Source organism: Osmerus mordax, chromosome 6 (assembly GCF_038355195.1).
Source record: "Osmerus mordax isolate fOsmMor3 chromosome 6, fOsmMor3.pri, whole genome shotgun sequence".
In the NCBI taxonomy this organism is placed as follows: domain Eukaryota; kingdom Metazoa; phylum Chordata; class Actinopteri; order Osmeriformes; family Osmeridae; genus Osmerus; species Osmerus mordax.
In genome coordinates this window covers 17,757,924-17,776,381 of record NC_090055.1, presented here as the reverse complement: position 1 = coordinate 17,776,381, position 18,458 = coordinate 17,757,924, and the positions used below count along the sequence as shown (strand labels likewise).

The window sequence follows — 18,458 nt, the reverse complement described above, 5'->3', positions numbered from 1 at the left end:
GAGGGAGGAGGGGAGGAGAAACAGGAGGAGGGGGTGGAGGGAGGGAGGGAGGAAAACGCTGCAAACAGCTAGGATATTATCTATGCTTCACTGGCACAGATCAAACATTGTATTTATGTTGTGTTTCTTAAACAACCCTAAATGAACATGAATTTGATTCCATTATGCAATTACGTTTCATCTTCAGAAGGATCACAGAACTGGCGCCAAGAGTTCACAGATCCAGGCGGTATCTCTGACAGAACGGGGGACTCATCTTTGATCATAAATAACAAAAAGATAGAAGATAGCAAACACAGCCAAGGGATATTATTATGGCTTGCCCGCCCCTCCAAGTGAAATCCAGCTCCCAATCTCAGCCCATCCCCTCCAAAAAAGCCACTCGCCGAAAAGAGATAAACATTTCACGGGCCAGCAATGACAGCATCTGGGAAGATTCAGGGAGTTGACAGTGAGCGCCCTCCCTCAGACCGGACACTGACAACAGAGCCGACAGACAGACCCACAGACAGAAGGCCCCGCTGACTGACAGACAGACGAGGCCTCGCTGAGCCAATTAGAAGGAGGACGCCCAGGGGGGAAGAGGGAGCGGAGTGACGCGCGATCAAAGGAAAGCCCTGCCTTAGCCAACCGCAGCTAAAGTGTTTGAAGTTCTAATTAAAATTTGGAACACAAAATAAATATATAAAAAAAGCCATGTAAATATACAATAACTGGAATGGGCCCCGAGGAGTGTGCAGGGTTAGACTTCGACTGAGATACGAGAGAAAGCTGCTATGGTTATTAACACGGGATTATAAATAAACGTCTGTATGTAGCGCCGGCCCTGACGAATGAGTGTGCTGCTCCAGAATAGGGCCAGTTAGTTAAGGGATCACTAGAGACCGCAAGCTTTAACCCGGCTCTTTGCGTTATTAATTCTAGAAGCCTGCACAGAGAACAGCCCCCCCCACCCACCCCCACACCCCCCACACACACAATCCAAGACAAGAGATGTTTGATATATGAGATGATACATAAATCAACATCTAAGTATTTGATTTAATTATCTGAATTCAAGCTTTTTTCCCCCCCAGATTGTTTGTGTGTGTGAGTGTGTGTGTGTGTGTGTGCAGATGAGCAGAGGAAAATGCTTGCTTAGGCTGAACACCACAGAAGCAACACCAACATGTCTGCTGAGGTAATGGCTACATAGATATGCCTCTTCAACTTGGGGAAGGTCAACAGCACAAAAAAGACTTCCGGATATTTGAGAAGATAACCTGGCAGCAACGTCCCCCCCCACGACGCGACCCCCCCCCCCCCCCACCTCCTGCCCCTGTCTGCACGCCACTCCTGCACTAGCAGAAAATCAATGGCGTGCGCCTGCAACTGTATCGCCCCGTTCCCCCAATCAATAGGAGCCCATCAGGAGTCCGGGGCCCTGACCTCCGGCGTGGCTCTCCAGACCCTCCAATCACAGCTCAGATCTGGGCCGCCGATTAGATCTGCCCGCCGCGATAACGGCTAATCACACGCTCTGCTTCGGGAACGGGCCCTGGCTCTGTTTAGCCCTCCTCCTCCTCCTCTCAAAGTGACTGTGTCCTGCCTGCAGAGGAACCCCTGCCGTCTCTCACCCAGTTTAGGAAAAAAATCTCTCCTTCTCGCTGCCAGGCGCCACGAGCACCAGCGCCGCCGCAGCCATGACAACCAGCAGGCGCAGAGGGGTGCCAAGGCTCACCCGCTCTCTCGGCGGGGGTGGGAACGCCAGGCAGCCGTTCGTCCCCAGGGACGTCATGGGACCACGTACTCAGTGACGCCACGGACGACGGGGGGGGAAGATCAAACCAGATCGGACGTCAGATCGCCCCCGCGGCGGAAAACAGAGGAGCGGGTGAGAAGAAGCGACTGTCGAAAAGACTCTCGCTCACACTCCTCGTCTCGAAACGGAAGTCCATCGGAGTGCGTTTCGTGTCGGATCTTCTGCACTTCATTTGAATGATTCACCATCGATAAACCAATCGAAGCTTCACATTCTCAGACGCGCTTGTTTGGTTCCACAAGCCTGGATCTTTCCACTGAAACATTGCTTAATGTGAACATCAAAAATGTGTCATCATAACTCTGTCATCGGCTCCCTGCCCCGGGTGTCTGTTCTGTCCTGCCTGTCACCTTTCTCTTGGAGAAGTCTCGATTAACAAATCTGCTTTTCCAGTTCTACTGAATATAATACCTTCTCCTTCACACAACACTGCTCCATGCCCTAAGCCAATACAATCATTTAATTTCACCCTGACAGTTCTTCATTAGCAGACAATTATACACAAAGTGTAAAGTATATGTCAGGAGTGTGCAGTTCAAACAGAGTCAAGGAACAGTCTCTGTTTACTAGGCACAGCTCAAAGCCAGCTTCCAGGCACGATGAACAATATAAATATCAGAACAACAATAACCACCCTGGCTCTGTTTGGTTGCTCGGATCAGGTAAAAGACAGACACCAGATGCTACGTGGTACTGTAATTGATCTAAACGGGTTTTGAGGACTAGGACGAGAGTCATTGAGACATCCTGGTCGGGGTTTGTTATTCGCCCTGGAACAGATCACATGACTGAGGAACCTGCCAAGAGGCTAATCTTGTTTAAATGATAAATCAATCCATCAGCCAAGTGTGATAGAGCTGTCACCTGACCCTGGAAGTCCACAGGAAGACAACATCCGACGGAGGTTGACTATCTACGGCCCATTCTACTGCTTCATGAGTACATTTGTGTATAGCTACATGTATTTGAGTTATGGAGTTGTATCACTTTTCACTTGTATTTGGCCAACAGGCATTGCCACAAGATGCCTATGACATTGACCTCTTCTGGTGTCTTTTGACCAATCCGATTCACAGCTCTAATGGTCCCTTTCTGTCGAAAAGCTGTTTCCATGTCTGGTGCAGGATTTTTCTTCTATTTCGGGGTCTGGAGAACAGTAAGACTCCTGTTGGTTTGACCACAGTATGACTCACTCCAGACCTTCCTCCTCCTCCTCCTCCCCCCCCCCCCTCTTCATCAGGGCGTTGGGATCCAGACGCTTTCGCAATAACACTCCACAACCTGTCGGCAGTGCCCCGGCTCCTCAGACCTGGGCTTGGCAGGGCCAATCCTCAGCTGCTCTCGACCCCCCCTGGGCTGCCTTAATTGGACAGCCAAGTCTGGGAGTCTCAGTGAGCCATGCAGAGGGAGGAGGGGAGGTGTACGGCAGCAGCCCCAGAGCAGGCCAGAGGAGAGCCGAACGGAGGGGAGTCAACGGAGGAGCACCCTGACAGCTCCCTACTGCAGAGGCTGACGCATCATTAATAACGGCCTGTTGACACAAGCCCTGAGATATCGATTGGCTTCTTGCCCCTCTCTCTTCCTACCTTCCCCCCGCTCTCTCTTTTACTTTCGTCTCCCCCCCTCTCTCTCTCTCTCTCTCTCTCTCTCTCTCTCTCTCTCTCTCTCTCTCTCTCTCTCTCTCTCTCTACCTTCTTTCTTTCTCTTCCTCTCTCTCCGCCCCCCCCTCCGGCTCTCTCCCTCTCCATTCCCCCCCCCCCCCTCACTGGTTTACAATCCCTTGATATTTTCCCTTTCCTAACCTCTCACCACCTACTCTGTACAGCTTTCACGCGGTGTGAATTCCCCAGTGTTTCTTGGTTGCAGTAGCAGAAAAACACTGAGGGCACGGACTACTAAGCCTACGCATCGCTAACAGTAAAAGTGAAGGGAGGACATCGTGTGCTAGTTGTAAGGTGGTAGGTAGAGTCCTCGTGTTTCTTCAGATCCTAAATGAATGGAGGGCGTTAGGCTGCAGCGCAGGTCACACACAGGCGCGCACACAGACGCGCGCACACACACACACTCACAGACAAACACACACGCACACAGACAGATAATGAGTACAGGGGAGGAAAGAGAGAAGAGGAGCCAGTTCTGAACACATATCCTGGCCATAAATCTCCCTGTCAGTACAAGTGGATATCTCTCCAGGCAGGGCCCAATCTCTTCCATATTCCTCTCGGCCCACCTATTTAAATATTCAGCACCTGTCCCCCCCCCCTCCCCCTCCCCCCCCCATTCCCCTTCCCACCCCCGCCTTGCCTCCGCCCCCGCCCCAACCCCCCACTTCTCTCTTTGTTGCAGGATGACTTCATCTCATGTAATGATGCAATCTCCCGGCCAGGCCAGGCAAGGCAGCGCGGCGATCGGGGAGGGTTTGAAGCCCCGCCCCCACCCTACACCCCCCCCCCCCATCCCTCCTGCTCGCCATCATCTGTCACCTTTTACAAGTTCCCCCCTCCCCCCCCCTCCTCCTCGACCATACATCAGATGGCCGTGCTGTAAATGTTAATGTGGGGAGAGCAGTTCTTTGGAGCCTGGCTCTGGCAGCATCCGGTCCTGTTCCGTCCTGTCTCGGACACGGCCAAGCTGGCGTGTGCTTGGCAGAGCGGGCCGGTTCTCTGGTCGGACGGCACGCTAACGACAGGGTGAGGAGGCTGGCAGGTGAACTGCTGAGATCAGAGCCTCCTGAGGGTTTAATCCCCACCTGGCCTGGGGGCTGTGGGGTATTTATAAACCTGGATGCTGGCTCGGCGCCAATACAGGGGTGAGGCGCAGGATTCCAGGAACTCTCACGTGGATGCACTGTGCAACGTATGCAACACAGATCAGCACTCGGTTTTGTAAGAACACCCACGTATACATGCTTTTACACACACACACACAGGCAGTGTGTTCTGTGTCTGTGTCTTTGTGGTCCAGATGGCTGAATAGCAGGGTGGCTGCCAGTCCTGGTGCCCCTCCCTCCTCTCATCTCCCTCCCTCCTCTCATCTCCCTGCCCTCCATCTCCCTCCCTCCTCTCATCTCCCTGCCCTCCATCTCCCTCCCTCCCTCTCTCAGTGTCCTCTCATCTTCCTACCTCTTTTCTACCTCCTGAGCTCAGCTCTCCCCAGCCCCTCCCTCCACTCCCACATAAAGACCCTGCATTGGTTCTACCCCTCCCCAGACTGGTGCTAAATGGTCAGAGAGATTTGGGGGCATTCATCACTATAATCAGGGTCTTTAATTATTCATCTAATCTATCAGGACTCTTCCTAATGTGTGTGAGCTGAGCAAGGCTGGGCTGGGCAGGGCTGGGCAGGGCTGGGGCTGACAGAATGTGAAATTGGTTCGCTTTCAACTAACCTCTTGTCAACACACTTGCCTAATAAAAAATAAAAATAAAAAAAAGAGAGAGAGAGCTTTCCAAACTTAGAGGAAGGACGAAAATAGAAAAGCCGAAGTCGCACATGGACCCAAACACATGTTCCTAACCGTCAGTGAAAGTGGACTGTGGGGCTGGAACATCAACACCTCTGTCTACTAGCTTTAAACCCAGAAAACCTGTGGAGGGCTGTTGACAATGAACAGCCAGCCACTTCACGCAGCCATAACAGCAGAAGTTGTTATGTCATGAGGAGTGGTGAGGTGGGTCACACTGGGAGCAGATGGTTGATCATCATCCCAGCCCCTAAGGATCATTTAGGGCCGCGGCGTAAACACACAAAGCCCACCTCGTGACATCTGATTTCATTTCAGATGTGGGGTTACACTGGAGTCAGATGCCACTGTGGTCAGAGACTTTATTGAGATTAGGAGAAGACAGGCCGGCCATTGAACAATGTCATTTGATATTATTCACCAAGCACCTGGTATGTTTGTCTATGGAGACTGGCGTTTGGACTTGGTTGCTACACAGCCAGCTACTCACAGACCGATTGGTTCCCTGTTTATCTTGACGTGGAGTCGCACTCCAGACTGGGCCTGGCAGGCAAACAGTCAGCAGAGCAGGTCGTGACGGAGCTCTCTCCCCGCAGCGAAGAGGCCGGTCTGCTCCAGGAGTCATTGTTAGCAGGTCCCCCACACACCAGCAGACTACATTAGGGTCCTCGCCCACAAGAATGGAGGCTACTCGCGAAGGCTACTAGCGAAGGCCACTCACGGACGACGCTCCGTCCCACGGCTCCCACTCTCAAACAGATGGCTACAGGCGTGACTCACTCACAATAACGCAAACTTGGTTATACACATACGCGCCCACACTCGACGCAGATAAACAATAGGACACGCCAGCAGTCGTGCCTGTACGGGCACGCCAGCATTGGTAGCTACATCCCCTATGCACCATTCCCAAGCTTTGCGTTATTGAATCATACTTATTTTTTACTTTGTAAAGGACAAAACAATCCAACACTGGAGCAAGACATGCGTCAGCATGAAAATAAAATCCAAATTAAAACCCGAGTGACAGCAAGACCTATTCTGTACGCAGGTTTCTCCCTGACTCTTGGTTGTTAGGGGTAACAGCTCTACTGTTATTGAGAATGTCTCGATATGGTGCTAACCACCCTCTCTTTCTCACACGTCCTGACAGACGTCTCCTTCTGAGTCACGGGGCGTCATCACCACCGATAACAAACAGTGCACGAAGTGGGCACGGTTAATGCGTGCGTTCTGTCCGGAGCTCTGACACAAAAACATAGAAGCACAATAAGTTGAACATGCTCTTTCCACATTCCTCTCGCGCCACCCGATGAATCCCCACTGAAAAAGAGAAAACGGCACGCCAAATCTCCGTGAAATCAGTTTTAAGAAGGGGAAAAATTAAGACCAAATCACTGCTGTGGTTTGTCTGACAGACGTAGAGAAAACAAATGAAAAGCTGATCACATCTGCCGAAATAAAGCCTTAAGCGCTTCCAAATACATTTTCAAAGAAAGGCCCCTTATGTTCAACATGCAGACAGACGATCACGAAATGGGTATGTCGCCATTTAATGTAGTGAATTGTGTAACGATTACATCTGTGATTCCAAGCTCAGTGCTACCTCAAAGGATTTAAGGAATCAAAAGCTTAACTCCGATTTGAGCACTGCGATCCTTCTGAAACAGTCTAATGTTGACACTAGCTGTCAACATTAATGTCACTGAATCAGATCTCCACATGATAAGACACTCGCTCTGCCTTTCACAACTGTGCAAACATATTTACTTGCTGCGTGAGACAAAGATCTAATTGGAATTTACGGGTGAAACAGCAAGCACAATTTTTTTTCTCAGTAACCATCGGTATATGCATAAGTAGCTACTAAATTGAAAGACATTATCTTCATTAAACATCCTCGCGTGATACACCCGACGACGATGCCTAGGAGAAAAATACCAGCTATGGAGTTCGGTAGCAGCCGTGTATTAAAGATACCACAGCTGTATACAAAGCAGACCACAGCTGGCCTCCACATCTGTCAGCAGTACAGGATCCATCTACAGTAGGCTACAGGATCCCTCAGGCGGATTGAGCTGCAGCTCTCAAATTCTCTTCCATCTGAGCGTTACGAATCAGTGGCCCTCCGTCTCACCGCCCGACAGACAACCGGCCTTTCAACCGGCGTTGTTATCACTGTGAAATCGGTAATCCTCCTTTGGAAACGTCTGCTTTTCTTAGCAGGTTACCGAAGATTAGGGAATTGCATGAGACTGGATTTGGGAAGGATGAATACGAAACTAAGCCCTTTCTTTCTCTTTTTTCTTTTACAAACAGGTGCCATTGTGGTGGTTCCCTGTAGCCTACAGAGGCAACTTGGGATATTCATACCACGTTATAATGCTCTTTTAAACCATCTGTTTAACTGATTTTACGGGACGGGAAGCTTCTAAATGAGGTCCCATTTAGTCGAAATGAACCAGGTATTCAGTTACAGCATATTAGACACAGGCTTCTTCCCACAATCCAGGCACACCCCGTCACCAAGTTCGGTGTCTTTTGTGTCACCCCCGCCCCTAGATCTTTCCCGTGCCTCCTCCATCCCCCCCCCCCCCCTCATCTGTCATCCGTCACGTCAAGCCTTGGCTGCTGCTCATCGACTCTGCTCTCTCCGGCTTGGATGCGACTGCCACCAGTGTCGGAGTCCCCTCTGTGAGTAACACGTTTTCTGCCCCCTCTTAAAACCACATCTTCGTGTCACGTCGCTTCCCCCACAACTCCACTCTCCGCTCGCTTTTTCTCTCGGTGATATTGCTCTCTGAACGCCGCGCATCCCCCAATCCCGCTCTCTCCCGGCATCCCAGGGGGGGGGGGGGGGGCGCGGGCAGTGCATATTTAATATCGGGATGTGGCACTGCAATGTGCTTCTGCTTGATCTCCCAGGCCCTCGGAGGAAAGGCTGCCGCTAACGCGGGGACAACCACCGCAAGCCTTCATCTGTCCATCCATCTATCCCCCCCAACCATCTCCCTTTTCATTTGATCGACTCACACGGATGCCCGCTAAAGTACAGGAAGATTCGGACCACGTCCCTCGAGTAGTCTGTGGTGTCCGTGTGGCAGCTGCATTTTGGAGGGCGTATGCTTTCACGGGAGGTGTCTGGCAGAGGAGGGGGGGGAGGGGGGGCTGGGTCTGGTGGTGAAGGTGCCGACTAAGAGGTGGCGCATACAGGATAAAAATAACGCCGCCCCTCTCACATCGCCCCCCGCCAACCCACTCGCCCACCGCCACCAGTCGTCCCACTTCACACACAATCTGCTGCCCTGTTGCCGTGCGTTCCATGTTGACACGTGGCACTGTTTCCATGGTCACACATGGTCCTCTCTGGGGGAGATGGCCTCTGCGAGGCTGGAAAATGCCAGAGGACCGCAGCTCCTACTGAGAGGACATGGCAGGGGTATCCCCTCTGACTGGCCCTCACCGTCCCTCATGCTGCGGCTGCCACGGCGTCGTGCATGGCACATTGTTCATGGTAATGAAGGAGCTGCTAATGGGCTTTTAATGAACAGCAGGTTGAGGAATAGGGGCTGGGAGACGGGGGCCGAGGCTGGGGAAGGAGCCAGGGTGGGAGGGAGGCTGGGGCTGGGAGGGGGGGGGGGGCAAGGCTGGGGAGGGAGCCAGGGTGAGAGGGAGGCTGGGGCTGGGAGAGCGGGGCCGAGGCTGGGGAGGGAGCCAGGGTAGGGAAGGAGGCTGGGGTTGGGAGAGCGGGGCTGAGGCTGGAGGCTGGGTTGAAAGGGAGGCTGAGGTTGAGGCTGGGGCCCTGTGCTAAGGCCTGGAGAGGTGATTGTGTCTGTCGAGCCCCAGTGTGGAGGCCAAGGAGAGGCCAAGGAGAGGCCAAGGAGAGGCCAAGGAGAGGCCAGGGGAACCCAGACCTCAGCCTTTTGTCAGGCAGGAAGGAAATTTCCATGCAGAGCGGAGGCTGTGATAGAGGACTAACTAATGAAACAGTGCATCACGGCACGCGCGGTGACACACACACGTTTTTCATCAGATTCCTCTCATCCGTCATCTCCCCCCTCGTATCATACACTTACGCATACATTTTCTACCCTTCCACCTCTCCCTCCCTCCCTCGCTCGCCTGCCTTCTTCTTTTTCCCTCTCAGCAGCATCACTTGGCCACCGAGGCCGGTTGCCGTGGAAACACCTCCCACCGGAGCCGGCTACCTTCCCTGTTACCGTAGCAACTGGCTCCCTGCAGAATTTCAAACATGCCACTTGGCCTCTCTCTCTACCTCCCCCCCTCCTTTCTCTCTCTCCCCCTCTCTCTCTACCTCCCCCCCTCATTTCTCTCTCTCTTTCTCTTTACCTCCCTCCCCCCCTTCTCTCTCTCCCCCTCTCTATTTCTCTTTCTGAGTGTCCCTCTTTCCCTCAGTCTGTGATTATTGAGTCTTCACATGTGCTGTTCAGTGATACAGCCTCAGACATGGAGGCTAATGGTTAGTTAGGTTTGGGGATTACTGTCAGCTTGCTTGTTTACACGCCAACTCAAGTGGTCATGCCGAACTGTACATTTTCATTTAGTAAAGGGAACAAACAGGGCCATTTAATCATTGTCTTATTCATTTTTAATAAGTAAAGAACAGAGATCTAGTTGATGCACCTAATTATTGATTTTCCATCAGATATCAATCTCAAGCTTCTAATAAGTTCCTTTTTATAGAGGGAAGAAAATCATTTGAAAAATAACCCCCTTTTGTTCAGGACTAATGACAATGAGCCGTGAGCAGATCCCAACGAAGCCTCTGTGATCTGCAGCCATCGTGAAGCAGCACTCTCAATCTGTTGAGAAAGGGATGAAATCTGGAGGTCAGATCTCTTGCTGTAATCCCTCGCCTGCACCCAGCTGGCCAGGGGCAAAGCTAGTCACAGTGAATCAGTACATCACCAGTCCTAATCATGTGTCACATCCCTTCTGTTCCCTTGCCTCAGGGCCAAACATTCTCCATTAAAACAGTCTGGATCCTCCCTTCTTCTACATCACTTTACTTTCTCTCCATCCTCTAAATCTGTTCACTGAATCAAATGAACACACAGAGACACACACACACACGGTATCACGCTACGGCACATTATGAAAGAGTAGCATATCCCTGTGATACGGTTTCTAGACACAACCTCAATACCACAAACTGCACAATAAATGCTTTCGCTTAGAGAACAATTCATCCTAAGTGCTTGATGAATGAATCAACACATCTATAGAAATCGCAAACCGTGTCAATTTAACATCCAATCTAATTTACATTTAGTCATTTAGCAGATGCTCTTATCCAGAGCGACTTACAGTAAGTACAGGTACATTCCCCCAAAACAAGTAAGGTGAAGTGCCTTGCCCAAGGACACAACGTCATTGACACAGCGACCTTCTGTTTACTAGCCCGATTCTCTAACCGCTCAGCCACCTGACTCCCTAATCTGACGTTTCTGACTAAAGTCACTCAAATAACCCAGAGTTCTGTACTGCTTAAGCACATTCCTCTCTCCACATATCGATTCTGCCGAACTGGATTGTCAGACTGGCATCTTCATGCAATCGGAACACAGAAGACACAGAAGCCACGAGGACCAATGGGAGCAGTGTGTTAGAGACAATACCAGTATGACATGTCCTGTCCTGCCCCACAGAGTGTTTCTTCTGACCAGGCCACTCTGGGGAGATAATGTGTTCAGCTCAGTCTGCAGCTCCTAGCTCCAGAATCACTCAGTAGATTAAATATTTGTGTTATCTCATTTCCTCAGGCCCTAATGTCCCCACAGACTGTCAGATTGGGGGAAAGAATGGTTTAATCATTCAGACAATCTGTAAAAGGACCCTCACTGGGCCTGGAAGTTCCATTTAGGCTTGGTCCTTTATTAAAAAATTTCTTTTTTGGGGCCAGAAAGTAGAATATCTAATTTGTCAGCATTGCAGGTCTGAATACCTTCTGATTGCATGCAATGAAAGGACTGTGACCCTGGGTGGAGAGACAGATAGAGACAGTGCTCAGTGCCCTCCCTCCCTCCCTCCCTCCCTCCCTCCCTCCCTCCCTCCCTCCCTCCCTCCCTCCCTCCCTCCCTCCCTCCCTCCCTCCCTCCCTCCCTCCCTCCCTCCCGGTTCAAATCCTGTCAGTTATTAAAAACACAATCTCGGCAGCACCTGAGTCCTTTCATCAGGCGTTTGTCCTCGAGTGTTAATAACCCTCGGCTTGTATCTCTAGCCTTGGAACCAGTGTGGGGAGGAGTGGGAAGGGGGAGAGGAGAGAGGGAGTGGGGAGGGAGAGATGAGTGGGGAGGGGGAGTGGGTGGTCTGTAAGCACACTCCTGTGTTGGGTGGGGGAGTCGGCCCTGTCGCCGGTGAAAGGCAGACAATGGGATATGCGCTGGGAGAAAATCACCAGACCTGTCATGTTCATGTTCCCTGTACGTATGGCACCGTTGTTCCCGTGATTGGAACACGGACCGAGAGAGAGGCTGTTAGGTTGCGTCGTTCTCGCCGAAGACGGAAGGCGGGCCACCAGACGTGGCCGCAGAGCGACAGCGTGTCTTTCAGGGAGGGGAAAGAGAGAGGGATGGGGGCAGCTCGAGGGAGAGAACGGAGGGTGGGCGAGGAGGATGAATATTTCACGAGCAAACAAAGTATACATGAGAAAGGGAGGCGTTCCTGGTGCGACAGGGTCCACGGAGAGACACCGCGGAGGAGGGGGAGGACATGGGGGGAGGTAGGGGAAGGAGGACTGGGGGTGCGAGGAAGAGGAGAGGCTTGAAGAGGGGTATGGGGGAGTGATGCAGAAAGGATAGAATGTCACAACTATCAAAAGGATCAAAAGTTGGGGAGTGAGCTGTGGCTGGTAAGGAGAGGAAATGGGATATACTGGGCTATAGAGGGGGGGGGGGCATGACATGGTGCCAGAGCGCAGCCGACAAGCGAGAGTCCGGACCTTTCCAGGGCCTTCAATAATTGATGCCGCTACCGCAGTGTGCATAAAGCAGTGTGTGTGAGTGTGTTACTGGGAGTGTGCATGGGTGTGTTACCGGGCGTGTGTTTGCGCTTTGGGAGCCTTTATGAGTGCGTGTTCCTTGGCGTGTGTAAATATGCACCTGGGTGTGTGTGTGTGTGTTTGTGGCTTCGCTTGTGTGTGTAGGTGTGTACTTGGGAGAGAGTGTGAGTGTGCTTAACTGGAAGCATGTGTGTGTGTGTCTAGGCACAGTGCTTGAATAATCACTGGCTCTGTGTCACAATTACTTTCTGTCTTTCTACACACTGTTCTGTGCGTGTGCATCTTTGCAGAAGCAAATTAACTTGTCACAGCCTCTTTTGCCATAGCACATCAGTATTCTTGTGTGTGTGTGTGTGTAACTGGGAGATGAAATGAACCAGTGGTATGCCCGCTGCTTGTGCCAGGGCTGCTGTTAGCTGGCTGCTGTGTCCACTGAGCATGGCTGCTTCCCTCTGGACAGGAGCTGGAACGAGAGGACAACCGCTCTGGATAAGAGCGTCTGCTAAATGGAACCACCCAGCCATCGCCTGTGGAATGATAATATCGGCCTCGGACCCTGCCCCCTTCCCATTTTCTGGAAGCCTCTATCGTAGCCTCTAGGTCATAGGTGCAGGCTCCCAGCCTCTAGCCTCCAGCTTCAGGTGTCTAGCCCGCTGTATCCAGTCTCAAGTTCCATCCCCCCAGCCTCCAATTCTCATCTCCCCAGCCTCCAACCCCCTGCGGCCAGGCGGAGGCCCAACATGGAAATGAGCAGAAGGAGCCATCTACCTTCGTGGGTCCCTTTTTGAGGACAGGCTGGGTTGGAGTTGGGTGCTGTGGCGTGCAGCAGGTTCATTGTGTTCATTGTCCCCCCGTCCCCCCCGTCCCCCCCCCATCCTCCCACTCCGGGGCCACCTGTGAATACATCTAGGTGACAGAGATGAATCACCAGGCCTTGCCGGACACTTGGAGCCCCAGGGGTTTACGGTCTCCCATAACACCCTGACATGTAAGCCTCTCTCCCCCCTACACCACCACCACCACCGCCACCGCCGCCACCTCCCCTCATCTCCATGCCCCGTACTCTCTCTCCCTCCTCCCTCTCCTCTGGTCTCATTAGCCCTTCTCTCTCGCCTCCTCTTGCCCTCTCTCCTTCCAAACACGGAGGACAAATGTTATCGCCGCGCTGCAGACGTTCAGCGTGGGCGTCTGTTCAGAGGCCTCCCACTTCTCCTTGCAGGGACGAACGGATCCTTTCTCCCCGGCTCCAGACTCTGCAGAGATTCAGCCCATTAGGCTTAGCGAGCCAGCGGTGTGGCACGCAGGGACCCGGGGCTGGCCCGCTATCTCGGCCCTGCCAGACCCCTGACTGGCACAGGGCCGGACGTGATCTGGGTGGCTATGAGTGTGTACGCGGCCCCCACTCATTCCCCCGCGACCGTCCCAAACACACTTAAACTCAACACTTCCTCCTTTGAACCCTCTCAACTCTTGCTGCGAGTGTTAAGTATGAGGCTCTGGCCGGATTCCTGTAACCGCACGACCGAGAGCTGTGCTTCCATGTGTGCCGTTGTCTGCACGCATAGCCCACGGCTCTCGTTAGAACACCCCCCCCCCCCCCCCGACATGCCTTTCATTCAGCTGTCACCGTTGGTAACGGCTTGATTGCCGAGGCACGTTCACGGGCGTCCTTTCATCGCATGCCTCTTTGGATGAGCGCGGCTTTCGTCTCACAGTGACTGTGCAGGATTTCGTCCAGGCGTCGCTCCACTACTTCAAACGCTCGGGAGAGAGGAGGGAGAAGGATGCAGTACAATGAAACGGTCTTACATGCCCGCTGGCACATAAGCATGGTAGAGCACAGCAAGCACACGGGAAACCATTAGTGAAACCTGATTATCTCCTGGCTCTGAAATAAATTAAATATGTGAGAGAGAGAAAGAGAAAGAGAGAAAGAGAGAAAGAGAGAAAGAGAGAAAGAGAGAGAGAGAGAGAGAGAGAGAGAAGAGAGAAAGAGAGAAAGAGAGAAGAGAGAGAGAGAGAGAGAGAGAGAGAGAGAGAGAGAGAGAGAGAGAGAGAGAGAGAGAGAGAGAGAGAGAGAGAGAGAGAGAGAGAGAGAGAGGGGCTATCCGTTTTTTACAAAACTCCCCTGAGCTGCAGTCACAAGCAGACAAGGAAGGAAGGGAGTTCCTGTGTTTGTGTTCCAATAAAAGGGCCTGCCGTCCCTGTGGGGGAACGAGGCCGCTAACGCATTCATTTAGCAACTCACCCCTTTAAGTTCGTCTGCATCCTTCCCCTTTAAAATGCCTCCTGTATCCTCCTCAGTATCCCATCTACACCACCTCTCTACCCCCTCCTCTCTTCCTCCCCTGCCCCCCACCCCCATGTCTCCCCTTTCTCTCCCCCCTCCCTCGCTTCCTCCCCTGCACCTCACGTCCCCCCTCCCTCTCGTCCTCCCCCCATGATTTGCTGGAGTGGGTTTATGAGGGCTGGGTAGGTTTGTTTCTGCGTCTCCCAGCGCCTGGTGCCTCTGTCGCTGAGCTGGATTGGAGTGCTTCTCACTGCAGTCATTTATCTTGATAGATAAATGCAGAGCTGGGCCACCAAAGCCATTTGCCTCCCCTCAATCCCTTTAACTGCTGGAAATGATCTGCCGAACCAGCAACCTGGCTGTGCAATATGACAGAGAGTAAAAATCTTTAATATTGGTAACACACGCACACGCACGCGCGTACACACACACACGGAAAAGGGAACCACTAGAGATATTTTACACCAACCTGTCATTGTCAAGGCTCATTACTGTCACCTTTTGATGACCTTTTCCTGTATGAGTCAGGAGGATACAATGGGGTGACTATAATAGCTGACCTGCTGCCACAGTATGTCACGGTGTCGATTAGCTCAACACAGGAGCCTCAATATCCTCAAAGCCAAAGCATGTACTGAAAGCCAAACTCATAAAGACCGTGGATGACCAACATATGGGTCATAATAACATCACAGCATGTTAGCGAAGCTCCACGATGACACAGGGCATTGAGGTAAACAATTCAGGTCTGTAGCCCTTACTGTACGCTAACACGGTATTGAGTCACGGAGCCCATTTGCTCTATTCAAGCGTCAAAATAAATTAATTCAAGCCAGCATTCAGTTTTATGAGGCCTAATACCATGGTGTAATCCTGAGCCATGGCTTTCAGAGTTTAATCTGAGATGTAAACCTTCAGACTGGATGTGCAGGTCTCCTCGAGAGGAGTGAAAGCCAGTTCCTCAGCAGAAATATAATCCTTCTAAGGCTGTTAGAGCACAGGAATTATTACCCGAGGAAAAAAGAGCTTCATAGCTAATAAATACCGACGAGCAACAGCAAATGTACTGTAGCTAATAAATAAACATCTAGCTAATCCTCTTTACGTCTGGAGGAAAACTACACACACAAACACACACACACACACACGCACACAAACACACCTGGGTATCTTCGAGGAGCTCTCTCAAGGGCATGCACAGACTGGAGCAGTGGTACGACACAGAGCAGGTGAAATCGCTGATAGGAGCAGCTGAGCAAACAATGTACCCGCATTAGAGAATAACAGGGGATGCAGGGGAGTTACTTGTGATCGGGTCCCCAGTGATGCTGCAACCTTATGTTCAGACACCCGGAATGACAGGTCTCTTCTTGTTTTCGGGTACATGTTGGGTTTATCCGTTTAGGAGCTCTGGTCTAAACTGCCATGACTCACTCACTCACTCACTCACTCACCCCTCCCTCCCCCTAGCATGTCTTGGGGCTGAGGGCTCAGGGTAGCAAACTGGAACCGTGCCCGGTACCTGGATGCCTCCTCTGACGCATCGACACAGCCGGGGGCTGTCTGATGGAGGCCAGGCACAATGGGACCACCGCTAAACCGTCAGAACTTACTGGAGTCCCAAAAGCGTTCATCCATTATCCGCTGCCGTTCCATTAACCCGGTGGTACATTTATAGAAGGATCTCAGCATTGCAATAATGGCACTACAGGGACATAACAATTAACCTGTCACACATGCGAGTTTTAGTAGCGGCAGTGTGATCGTGCCTGTCGGCATATTGATCCATCCCCAGAACAACCCAGGGTCACACATTCCTACCGGCACAGAGAGGCCCCAGTGGGCCACATGTCCTATCCTGACCTCAGGAAACCCACATGGATGACTTTCACCTACTTCGGGGCCCAATTGAAAATCAGGAATCGAATGAACATCCATTTGAATGGATATCCTACTTCCTCACACAATCTCCCTTTCTTCACCAGACACCAGGCAAGGCAATGCAACAATATTCGATTTGACCAAGAGTATCATTTCGAAGAACGGCAGTATTTCCTTCAGTAATGAGCTCAATCTGTCCGTGGAGGATCTGCATATGATGCTTCAGAAGACCACGACAACAACATAACCAACAGTCCTGATAGTTGAAAAGGCTGGTAAATGAGGTGCACAGACAGCTTTTAGATATGCCCGGCGTCCATTGCAGGCTGTTCTCGACTCCTCTTTAGTCCCAGCTGTAGAACAGGCTGTGAATGCCATATCTCTGACATGAGTGCCACAGGCAGCTCGACGGCCTGCTGTGTGTCTCATTTGGGATTCCTATCCCAGACAGACACCTTGATGTTACTAGTTCTGGGAGCCAGGATAACCTACACGAGTGTTTCTCAAACCCAGGTTCATGGACCACTTCCGACAGAAAAATGCCTCTTGGCCCACAGAATATTCTTTGAATGTTTCAAAGATTGAAAATAAACTGCTGGTTTAATAGTTAAGGTCAAACTGTTGGTGTCATAAAAGGGTTGTGTCAGCTCACAGAGAAAGTGGAACCTATTGAGCTTACAAACAAAGCACAGGTGCCTCAAACGTTTGTCAAAAACAATATTCTTTTTTTAACCAGCTAAGTGATCCTCAGAAGATTAAGGCCATGTCATGCCTGACCCAGGTACTAACATTTTCCAAATGAATTTCTCTACAAATTACAATGAATCTACACATTACCTGTGGTGGTACACGACCATCCGAAACCTCATTATCATAGTACGCAATACAGTAGGTTGCACAAATGGCTGTGGGCTACAAAGGCCTCATAGCATATAGGTAGGCCTACACAGTAGGCTACATAATGAGATCATGGTTATTCCTTTATCACAAGCAGGACTCTCCAACGATGTATACAGTGTGCCCCACACCCAAGTCAGTATATTTGTCAAGGCAAGATCCAAGGTGGGATTCACCTACTGAATTACTCCTCTCGCTTTCTCTCCCTCTCTATCTCTATCTCAGAACTGGGAGAGGCTGATAGAAAATGTTATGGTAGTTAGGCCTTAGAATAATAAAACAGCTGAGTGGGGCCTATTTACATCTTATATTTCAACTGGCAGTCCTCCGTGAGACAAAACATTTAGTCGATTTAATGCACCATCCCTCTTGTTGACATGCAATTTATCAGGTGACAGTGCTCGCGCATACATTTGCAAATTAAATCTGTCCAAGATAACGGTGCGTGTCAGCAAAAAAGACACGAATAATTGTTATTCATGACGTGGTGATATCGATATGAACATTTACAAACATCACTGTCAGCATAATCATAGACATTCCCCGGATAACTATAACGTCAACGGTCACAATAATTATCAAAGATATCAGTTAGATATCTGTCAGAGCCTACCTCGACGTTTTCCCAAACGCAATGGGACAATATAGCCATCATTATGGGTAACACCGTATGTCCCATTTTCACGCCTTCTTCTTCCGTGTCTTGATTTAGCAATAATCTTCTTATGATCTGAAATGTTTTCCAAATGCGCTGTACATGAGATATGAGAAGGACGCGGCTGTCGTCGGTGCCTGTCCCAGATATCTCCCGAGTATGCGTCCGTGCTCACAGGCTCTGCTGTTCTTTCACAATCGCAGCTCGTGCTATTATGCAGCTTCACCCCAAAAAAACCAAGCCCCTTTTTTCCCCTGAACGCCCATCTATGGGCGTTTATTATGGCCTTTCCTGAACGAGGCTAGGCTTGGTCAAGAGAGACACCTGCTGGATGTTTTAAGGACATGCAGCGATTATTTTAGAGAGCGTGTTGACTACATGCGTCACTAATGTGGAGACAGTTCAGATGGGCTTCTTGCCAATTTGGACCATCGGTGGTTCAGCATATGT

General features: G+C 51.0%; 1 protein-coding gene across 1 annotated transcript in view; it reads right to left on the bottom strand.

The window, feature by feature from the left end:
* Positions 1 to 18,177, bottom strand: part of aplp1 (amyloid beta (A4) precursor-like protein 1) — a 30,470-nt gene extending 12,293 nt beyond the window's left edge. Inside the window, exon 1 of the mRNA XM_067238899.1 lies at positions 17,967 to 18,177. Within this exon, the coding sequence (XP_067095000.1) occupies positions 17,967 to 18,032 (66 nt within the window). The 5' untranslated portion in view covers positions 18,033 to 18,177. The remainder of the gene's footprint in view (positions 1 to 17,966) is intronic.
* Between the last annotated feature and the right edge of the window lie 281 nt (positions 18,178 to 18,458).